The sequence below is a fragment of the Bison bison genome, unplaced genomic scaffold, assembly GCF_000754665.1.
Source record: "Bison bison bison isolate TAMUID 2011002044 unplaced genomic scaffold, Bison_UMD1.0 scf7180017864034, whole genome shotgun sequence".
NCBI classification, from domain to species: Eukaryota; Metazoa; Chordata; class Mammalia; order Artiodactyla; family Bovidae; genus Bison; species Bison bison.
Genome location: NW_011494606.1, coordinates 2,631,894 through 2,643,054, shown reverse-complemented (window position 1 = coordinate 2,643,054; position 11,161 = coordinate 2,631,894). Strand labels below are relative to the sequence as shown.

Genomic DNA, 11,161 nt, shown 5'->3' with positions numbered 1-11,161 from the left:
TGGCAAAGTTAATATTGTGAATCTACATTTAGTAAAATTTTAATATATCTAAGAATTTTTCTTTAATTTAATTTATAGTAAATATTTGCTTTAGATTTTGTTATTGTATAATTTAGGGTACAGAACATATTTCATTTAGGTGGCCTGCATTCCTGATTATTAAGGGATAATGATGAATTACAAGGTATTTACCAAAGGCAACAGATAAGTCTAAAGTCGCTTAAGCTTCTTTACTTTGCAGATTTTGCTTTAAACCTTTTTGGGGAGCAAATTATATGGTGACTGGTCTTTCTGATCAACTCTAATAAATCCTCCTTATTTCATGCAAATTTATAGACTGGAAAACTATTCAAGGCCTACTTATGCCTGGTCAACATTAACATAGTATCTAATGTGGCTATGAGGTATTTAAGAGAATTTACTAGAGATCCTTTAACTTCTTTTGAAATCAAAATCTCTTTAGAAGTGCAGCAGAATACACATCTAGGTTTGTTGGTCAAAAATTATGTCAAGGCGAACTCAATTTATATACTTCAGTGAGGAAGAAAGCTTAAATATTTTGTATTTCATAAATGACAGTAGAGTGTAAGTAAGGACAGTCATCTTTCCAAAGTTTGTTTCACAGTGTCTCTGTTGCTAAATGTGTTTGAGAAAACTATCACCTTTGCTAAATGGTAGGTCATGAGAACCTCTTTCTTCCTCATTCAGCATTAAGCCATTTAAGAATGGGACGTTTCCTGCTTGTTGTGAGGCCTGGGTATCCTTAGTGGCAAATGCTGTTGCCCATGTTTTGGTGTCATGATTTTGTCACTGATGCATTGTTTGTTATAATTGTACAGGGGAGATACTTCAGTTCTCCAAATACACATTTTAAATTAGGTGTCCATACTTGACCGGTTTTGAAGGATTTGGCCTGTGACAGACCCTTTCATTTGCTTTCAGTTTTGCAAACAAAAACTTTGCAAAGTTACAAAGAAACTATTAACTATGTTCTGTATGTGATTTTTCCCCCCACCCTTAGGTTGACTGTGCTAAACTTAACTTTCCTAAATTTATAAAACGTTTTACTGGAAGTATCTAGTTTTTTATTGCATGATAAGAGACTGATTTGATAGTGAATTCTTTATCTGGTTCTTGGAACCTTTAGGAAATGTTTGTGAACTTTTCATAAAGTTATGTTCTGGGATTTTTAAAAGTTTGCAGAAGTACTTTATTTACATTCTTTTAATCATTTTATACACAGGGTTCTTAAAATACTTTGTTTTTTAGCATGTATTTACTATACAGCTCCATCAGCTTTTGCTGGGGGGAGAGGTCTGTTTTTTTAATAGGAGTATTTTCTCTTTTGTTTAGAGGCCTATGATGTGTTTAGGGCTTTTACTGATCTTTTTGAAGCTTTTAACATAGTTGTGGACCTAACAGATTACTTCACAATAGCAGGAACAAATACTGGTTTTTGATCAAGAATGAAAAAATGAATTATTTGTCCTAAACATCACCTACACAGGAAAGACTAGCAGCATTACCAGAACTTTCTCTTCTACTCTTTGTTGAAAGGGAAGATCTCTAGAAGAATATATACTACATACATAAACTGGTATTTAAAGATGTTTGTTGGTTTTGTGTCTACATACAAAGATTCATGCATTTGTTTTCATACTGTCACCAACTAAAGTAGCCAAAACTGCTGCACTTCTAATAGTACCCTGAAATTAATTCTGGGTTATGCTTGTTTCTTGATTCCTCTCTCAATCTGATCAGAACGCACCACCAATTCGTCTGCGACACAGACGATCACGCTCTGCGGGAGACAGATGGGTAGATCATAAGCCTGCCACTAACCTGCAAACTGAGACAGTCATGCAGCCACATGTCCCCCGAGCCATCACTGTGTCTGTTGCAAATGAAAAGGCACTAGCTAAGTGTGAGAAGTACATGCTGACACACCAGGAACTAGCCTCCGATGGGGAGATTGAAACTAAGCTAATTAAGGTAAAAATTTACACAAGAGAAGGAAATATTCAAAAAACAAGAAACCATTTACTCTTCTGTTCCTTTGACACATAGACAGTGTCAACTAGAAGAGAAATGGGTATTTGATAAAACTTTTTTTGTTGTTAGAAAACTCAAGTTACTCCTTGGGTTTGAATCTGCTAAATTGGAACTAAATCTGCTAAATGTGTTTGTTAGAGGAACTCCAGATATATACTTTTAATTAATGTGCGTTTTGTTTTAAATCAAACAAAGAACTCCTGCCTTTGCTTAAGAGTACTATCATTGGAGGGAATTCCTTGGCAGTCCAGTGGTTAAGACTGCTGTCACTGCCAAGGACCCAGGTTCAATTCCTGGTCTGGGAACTAAGATCTCGCGAGCTGTACATAACGGCCAAAAAAATAAAAAGACTGTCCTGTCACATGTGTATGAGAGAAGGGGAACATCCAAAGAGGACAGTATATTGCCTTAGAACATTTAGAAATTTGATAGATTGCTTGATCTTTACTGTAGTTTTTAAATTACTGGTTGAATAAAAAGGAATGTTATTTTCTGCAAGTAAGAATGCTATTAATTATACTGCATTGGACTTTTTTTATAGAGACATATGCACACAAATCTTTAAAGTATTTTAAGGTACTGACCCAGCAGTCCAAGCACCATCTGGTTTTGTGGATGGGAGTTTTCATAAAAGTCTTAAAAAATCAGTTTGAAATATATATGTATGTTTATCATTTGGATGTATAAAAGTGTAATGGTGATCTTTTCTCCTGGCTGTAGGGTGATGTTTATAAAACAAGGGGTGGTGGACAATCCGTCCAGTTTACTGAAATAGAGACTTTAAAACAAGAATCACCAACTAGGTGAGTGAGCATCAAATTGCTTTATTTAGAGGGCTGTAATTTTCTTAGCTGCTCGTTCTTGAGGAACAGACTAGCCTGTAAAAACGTGTCATTAATTCTTTGAAGGAGTATATATGGTATTTCTCTAATATTTTTCCTGTTCTTAGATGTAAAAAATAACTGTTGCGTCGTTCCCTTTTTCTGTAGTCGAAAACGAAGATCATCTACAGTGGCACCTGCCCAGCCAGATGGAACAGAGTCTGGATGGACTGATGTAGAAACAAGGGTAGGAGTGAAATGTTTGTAGGGGTGCATTTCTGCTCTGGTCTTACTGGGTGGGGCTCTTCAGTTCGAAGCCCCTGTCTTTAGTGTAGTGGGTCTGTGCCCAAAAATCAAGTAAGAGAGCATCACCTAGAAGAGCAAGAATGTCCATCAAGCTGATGGGAGTCCTCTCAGGAGCAGAACTGTTATTCCTGGGGACAGATTTGAATAAAGAGTGTGGGAAGGTGGGGGCCAGGCTCCAGCCTTTGCCACTCACTTTCTCAAGAACTCTTTCTGATAGAAAATGAGATTACCTGGATGGTCTCTGAAGACCCTCCAACCTCACAGTTTTCCTCTCTGTGGTTTTCTCCCCAGTGCTCTGTGGCTGTGGAGATGAGAGCGGGCTCTCAGCTGGGGCCTGGGTACCAGCACCATGCACAACCCAAGTGAGTACTGACCAAGTGTGGCCTTTCTCTCTGTCTTCCCTCCCCACGACCCCTTCTCCCTACATCCACCTTTTTTTTTCCCTAAGAGGATCTATGTGTTTTTTGGTTACCCTCTGGAATATCTGGGCCCTACTGGCAGACTACAGGAGGCAGTAACAGTGCTGAGAACCCTGGGGGGTTGGATAATAGCAATTAGAGCTGTAAGAACACTCACTCTTTCTTGTTCCTAGTTTGCGAGTGCTCATAAAGCTTTCAGAGGCCTAAGGGAGATCACCTCTAAGGAGGGGAGGCTGGGGTCGGGGTGACAGCTCCTCACATAATTCATTCTTTCCTAACCTGCCTCTTGTTATAGCAAGAAGTGTTCATTAACATAAAACGGAATGGTGAAATCTGGTAGGGAAAGGAATCACATATTAAAGACATAGCCAAGAGTCTGGCCCATTCTTTTACTATTTTAAGCCCCCTTTTTTCAAGTATCTAACTATACAGGTCCATGTGTCTACTTCTGACACGTGTATGTACTCCTTAGGCAATTTGGAAAATCAGATAAAGATGGGAAGTCTAATTAAATACTGGATAAGCATATTTTATTTGCTTTTTTAGAATAACTTTTCCCATGGTAAAACAGGAATTCTCTCAAAGCCCTCCTAGAGATTCATTGCAAAACTCAACACTAAATGCTGGCTTTCATTTTAGGCGCAAGAAGCCATGAATTGACAGTTTCAATAACAAAAGAACATTTTCATCATTTGTGTTGGTGATTTCTCCAAAGCAGTGCCTTCTGAAAACCATCTTATAAAACTCCAGCTTTGTTGAAAATCACAGACCTCATGTCATCACACACTGGCCTCCATCAGGGATTCCCCTGTGGCTCCAAAGATATCTAGGATTCTACAAACTTTTTATATTATACACCTTGCCATATTTAATATTAGTAGCAGAGAAAGACCCCTCTTTCTCATTGCTGTATGAACTTTTTTATATTGCTATTTTTTGTATATTTCTTGTATAAACTAATTCATGCATGTGTTTGTCTTGGATAATTAAGGAAAAATATATCTAGATCACACTTTGCTTTTTATTGTGATTTTCCACCTGCTGTCTGAATATTTCTTAAGGATTTATAAACAGAACAAATGCTGCTATTGATTAGCTGCGAGAATGCACTTTAGACATATTGGACAATTCAACCTGAGATATCAGACTCGCCAATACTAAAACCATTTTAGGAAGGTGTTTGGAATTTTGTATGTATGTACTTTCTGACATTTAGATATGCCAAAAGAAATGAAATAAAAGCACTAAGAAATATAAGGTTACGAGATGGTAATTTAACACACTCCCAGAACCTGGCATCGTGCTTGTCATTTAGCTGGCAATCATCTTTGGGGGGAATGAAACAAAAGCACTAGAAACTGCTGTCACCATGCTGAGGATACCTGTTTCTGCACGCAAAGAAACAGGTTTGAAAGGGGCTATTTACTCTGCTGAAAACCAGGAATACCCTCCCAGTCCACACAACCCGATGGTGTACTGCAGTCCACAGGCCATCCTTCGTACATAAACTGTGTTTGACCTGGAATCCTTTTACTTCATTCAACTTAGGGTTTCACGAATAGCACTCAATCTCCAGGTATGAAAATTTTAAATTATTGGTATTATACCTAACTTGCAGGTGCAGATAAAAAGTAGAGGAGCAAGTGATGGCAGCAGCATGGCAGTGTGAGTTCCTTTTCTTCTTTTATTTACAACTATCTGCTTGTTGATGGGCTTCCCTGGTGGCTCAGACAGTAACGACTGCCTGCAATGCAGGAGACCTGGGTTCCATCCGAGTCATTCATAACCGAACAGAAGTTTCTCTGTACACTACACTGGAACATGCAAAAGATTTCTACCAAAAAGTGCTTCAGAACATAGGTGGGGAGACCTTAGCAGCACTGCGGACCCAAGAGTTCGTGAGCCTGCCTCACCCCCACCTGCTGGGGGGAGGGACGGGAAGCCAGACGCGAGTGTAGAGACCGGAGAGTGTGGGCGGACGGTGCGGGAGAGGGCATCTGTGGGGAACCAGGCAAACGGTGGGGGGACAGAAACCAGTTTGGAGGCCGAAGAGGAGCAGCAACACACTGGGCTTCCACTGCCAGGGACCACAGCCACCTCCCTCAGAGGTCTTAAAGTGACTGCCTCGCTGCCTGGCTGGGCACTGCTGGAGGAACCTGCTTCTTTCCAGCAGCACTAATTCCTCAGGAGCGACTAGTGGGAGTGGGGAGACGGAGACGAGAACAAAGAGCACTGAAGGATCTCACGTCCTGCTGCCTGCCTTGGATTTCAGCGGGAGGTCTGTGCATGGCCCTCCGGGGGGCTTACCGCAGTGGAGGGTTCCCCCTGCCTGCTGTGGAAAGGGGGTGCTAAGCCCACATTGCCCCACTCTGCTGCCAGCTTTTTCTAGGCAGACTTTTTTTTAAACCGGCTCTCCGTAGCATGGCCCTAGAGCCAGCTGAGGTAGAGAAACCAAAAATTGAGCTATGCCGCCACCTTGTGGAGAACAAAAAAAAGGTTTCTAATGGTCAGTGTTGAACTGGAACATCTAACAACTAGAAAGAAAGAGGTGTGCTACTTCAAACTCAGTGGGCAGAGGCACATTTTACCAAACAAAAAAATCACAGTGATATGGAATCCCAAAGAGAAAAACAATAATTCTTCAGCAACTGAATCCACAGGCACAGAATACTGTATCTGATAAAAATTAGAAACAGCTGTGATGAAAGTACAAGAAAGCTTAGGCAGTTATTTACCAAATATATTGAGTTTTCAAAAAGAACCAAATTCTTCAGCTGAAGAATTCAATGAATGAGATCAAGAATATGTAGAAAGCTTAGGGAATTAGGCAGATGAAATTTGGGAAAGAATTAGCAACTTGATTCTTAAAAAGTGAAAACCTAAGAGAACTCTCATACGTGATGAGAAAAACAAATGTGAGACTAATGGTCTATCTGAAGGAGCAGAGAGGGAGAGGGGAGCAGAGAATGTGTATTTAAAGAAATAGCTGAGAATTTCCCAAGCCAGGGAGGAAGTTGGACCTAAAAGCCCAATAGGACACACTATTCTCTCAATGCCAAAAGACCTCCAATTACATCAAAAGCCATTAAAAAAAAATCATAAAGGCAACAGTGGGGAGAAAAAGTAACTTACAAACGAATGCTTGCAAGGCTATCAGTGGATTTCCCAGCAGAAATTCTACAGGCCAGGACAAAGTGGAACGACATATTCAAAGTGTGGAAGATAAATATGGCTGGCCAAGAATACTTTATCCAGCAAAGCTGACCTTCAGCTATGAAGGAGAAATAAAGGCTTTCTCAGACACACAAAACCTGCCTTACAGGAAATGCTACAAGGAGTTCTTAAGTTGAAATAAAACGGTCCTAACTAGTGACACAGAAATGAAAATACACATAAAAAGAGGTAAACTGTGACATCGGAAGTATAAAAGGGGAGGAATAAAAAGGGTTGAGCCATTACAGGAGAATGAAAACAAGACGCTATCAGCATGAGAAGGACTACTTTACTTATGAGATGTATTCTGAAAGCTACAAAGAGGTGAGTGAAAAAGCTGGCTTGAAGCTCAACATCCAAAAAACTAAGATCATGGCATCTGGTCCCATCACTTCATGGCAAATAGAAGGGGAAAAAGTGGAAGCAGTAACACATTTTTACCTTCTTGGGCCCCAAAACCATTGCACATGGTGACTGTAGCCATGAAATTAAGAGATGCCTGCTCCTTGGAAGGAAAGCTACGACAAACCTAGACAGCATATTAAAAAGCAGAGACATCACTGCCAACAAAGGTCCTCATAGTCAAAGCTATGGTTTTTCTAGTAGTCATGTGTGGATGTGAGAGTTGGACCATAAAGAAGGCTGAGCGCTGAAGAACTGATACTTTTGAACTTGGAGAAGACTCTTGAGAGTTCCTTGGACAGCAAGGATATAAAATTAGTCAATTCTAAAAGAAATCACCCTGAATATTCATTGGAAAGACATGCTGAAGCTGAAGCGCCAATACTTTGGCCACCTGATGTGAAGACCTAACTCTGGAAAAGACCCTGATGCTGGGGAAGACTGAAGGCAAAAGGGGATGGGGGTGGCAGAGGATGAGATGGTTAGACGACGTCACTGGACACAATGGACATGAGTTTGAGCAAACTCTGGGAGATGGTCAAGGACAGAAGAGGCTGCTGTGCTGCATCTCATGGGGTCACAAAGATAGGGGTCACAAAGATGGGGTCACGACTGAGTGACTGAACAACTACCACCACCACAAAGCAAAAAAAAACAGGCAAGAAACATTATGAAGAAAAAATAAGGAGGAGCAGACTGAGCAAATCACTAAGGAAAACTACCACTTTACAAAGGTAGAAACAGGAAAAAGATAAAAAACAAGGCAAATGATAAGAGAGCAATAGTGAGTCCTTATCAATAATCACTCCAAACACATTATGTTACTTATAGGCAGAAGCAAAAATATAAAAAATGTTATAGAAATGAACCCATTTACAAAACAGACAGACTCATAGACTAGAAAAAAAAAATTATGGTTACCAAAGGGGAGGGATAGATTGGGAGTTTGGGACTGACATATGCACTTCTATATTTAAAACAGATAACCAACAAAGACCTACTGTGTATAGCACAGGGAAATCTGGTCAATACTCTATAATAATCTAAACGGGAAAAGAATTTGAAAACTAGATACATGTATATGCAGAACTGAACCACTTTGGGGTACACCTGAAACCAGCATGACATTCTTAATCACCTACACTCCAACATAAAACAGAAATTTTAAAAGAGGGCTGAATCAGGAAGAAATAGAGAATATGAGCAGGCCATAACCAAAGAGACTGAATTAGTAATCATAAACCTAACAGAGAAAACCACAGGACAAGATGGCGACACTGAAGAATTCTACCATTCAAAGGATCATCATCATCAATCCTCAGTTCAGTTCAGTTCAGTTGCTTAGTCGTGTCCGACTCCTTGCGACCCCATGAATCGCAGCACGCCAGGCCTCCTGTCCATCACCAACTTGCAGAGTTCACTCAGACTCACATCCATCGAGTCAGTGATGCCATGCCATCCAGCCATCTCATCCTCTGTCGTCCCCTTCTCCTCCTGCCCCCAATCCCTCCCAGCATCAGAGTCTTTTCCAATGAATTAACTCTTCACATGAGGTGGCCAAAGTACTGGAGTTTCAGCTTCAGCATCATTCCTTCCAAAGAACACCCAGGGCTGATCTCCTTTAGAATGGACTGGTTGGATCTCCTTGCAGTCCAAGGGACTCTCAAGAGTCTTCTCCAACACCACAGTTCAAAAGCATCAATTCTTTGGCGCTCAGCTTTCTTCACAGTCACAACTCTCACATCCATACATGACCACAGGAAAAACCATAGCCTTGACTAGACGGACCTTTGTTGGCAAAGTAATGTCTCTGCTTTTCAATATGCTATCTAGGTTGGTCATAACTTTTCTTCCAAGGAGTAAGCATCTTTTAATTTCATGGCTGCAATCATCATCTGCAGTGATTTTGGAGCCCCCCAAAATAAAGTCTGACACTGTGTCCACTGTTTCCCCATCTATTTCCCATGAGGTGATGGGACCAGATGCCATGATCTTCGTTTTCTGAATGTTGAGTTTTAAGCCAACTTTTTCACTCTCCTCTTTCACCTTACTCAAGAGGCTTTTTAGTTCCCCTTCACTTTCTGCCATAAGGGTGGTGTCATTTGCATATCTGAGGTTATTGATATTTCTCCTGGCAATCTTGATTCCAGCTTGTGTTTCTTCCAGTCCAGTGTTTCTCATGATGTATTCTGCATATAAGTTAAATAAGCAGGGTGACAATATACAGCCTTGACATACTCCTTTTCCTATTTGGAACCAGTCTGTTGTTCCATGTCCAGTTCTAACTGTTGCTTCCTGACCTGCATACAGATTTCTCAAGAGGCAGGTCAGGTGGTCTGGTATTCCCATCTCTTGAAGAATTTTCCACAGTTTATTGTGATCCACACAGTCAACTCTTAGAAAAATTTGAGAAGGGAATACTTCCATACTCATTCTATGAGACCAGCATTAACCTGAAACCAAAGCCAGATAAGGATATAACAAGAAATGAAAATGACAGATCAGTATCCCTGCTGAATATAGGAACAGAAAATCTCAATAAAGTATCAGCAAACTGCATTCAAGAACACTTAAGAATTGTATACCATGACCAAGTGGGATTTATGCCTTGTATGTAAGAATGGTTCAACATATGTAAATCAATAAATGTCACACACATTAATAAAACATAAAAATCACATGACCATCTCAATAGATGCAGAAAAACTGTTCGACAAAATACAACATCCTTTCATAATAAAAAACCTTAGCAGATTGGGTGCAGAAGGAACATACCTAAACATAATGAAGCTCATGAGTAACAAACAGTTAACATACTTTCACTGGAGAAAGAAAGCTTTTCTTCTAAGATCAGGAATAAGACAGGGATGTCTATTCTCATTATTCTTATTCAATATAGTATTGGAAGCCCTAGCTAGAATAATTAGGCAAGACAAAGAAATCTATCTGAACACAATGAAAACACTACCTTGAAAAGATATCTAACCCCCATGTTCACTGCAGCATTATTTACAATAGCCAAGACATGAGTCCACCAACCAATGAACGGACAAAGAAAACACGTTATACGTAATCACATTGAGATACTACTCAACTATTAACAAGTAATAAAATCCTGCCATTTGAGACAACATGGATAAACCTTGAGCACATTTTGTTAAGTGAGGTAAGTTAGACAAGTACTGTCTGATTTAACTTATATACCCATCTGAATGCAGAGTTCCAAATAGCAGCAAGGAGAGATAAGAAAGCCTTCCTAAGTGAACAATGCAAGGAAAGAGAAGAAAATAACAGAATGGGAAAGACTATAGCGATCTCTTCGAGGAAATTAGAGATACCAAGGGAACATTTCATGCAAAGACGGGCACAATAAAAGACAAAAGGTCCATACCTGTGAGGTATGGACCTCACAGAAGCAGAAGATATTAAGAAGGGGTGGCAAGAATACACAGAACTATACAAAAAAGATCTTAATGACCCAGATAACCACGATGGTGTGATCACTCACCTAGAACCAGACAACCTGGAGTGCAAAGTCAAGTGGGCCTTAGGAAGCATCACTATGAACAAAGCTAGTGAAGGTGATGGAATTCCAGCTGAGCTATTTCAAATCCTAAAAGATGTTGTTGTTAAAGTGCTGCACTCAATATGCCAGCAAATCTGGAAAACTCAGCAGTGGCCACAGGACTGGAAACGGTCAGTTTTCATTTCAATCCCAAAGAAAGGCAATGCCAAAGAATGTTAAAACTACCACACAGTTGCACTCATCTCACAAGCTAGCAAAGTAATGCTCAAAATTATCCAAGCCAGGCTTCAACAGTACATGAACCAGGAACTTCCAGATGTTCAAGCTGGATTTAGAAAAGGCAGAGGAACCAGAGATCAAATTGCCAGCATCTGTTGGATCATAGAAAAAGCATGAGAATTCCAGAAAAACATCTACTTCTG

At 40.1% G+C, this 11,161-nt stretch overlaps 1 protein-coding gene across 2 annotated transcripts in view; it reads left to right on the top strand.

Annotated features, from left to right (window-relative positions):
- The window catches only part of KIF23 (kinesin family member 23), a 40,974-nt gene extending 36,108 nt beyond the window's left edge, over positions 1-4,866 (top strand). Inside the window, exons 19-23 of one of the 2 annotated variants that reach the window (XM_010834499.1) lie at positions 1,762-1,992; positions 2,773-2,855; positions 3,042-3,120; positions 3,471-3,541; positions 4,238-4,566. In XM_010834499.1, the coding sequence (XP_010832801.1) occupies positions 1,762-1,992; positions 2,773-2,855; positions 3,042-3,120; positions 3,471-3,541; positions 4,238-4,253 (480 nt within the window). In that variant the 3' untranslated portion in view covers positions 4,254-4,566. Of the gene's footprint in view, positions 1-1,761; positions 1,993-2,772; positions 2,856-3,041; positions 3,121-3,470; positions 3,542-4,237 lie in introns of both variants that reach the window. The other variant, XM_010834501.1, reaches the window with a different exon arrangement.
- Positions 4,867-11,161: the final 6,295 nt, after the last annotated feature.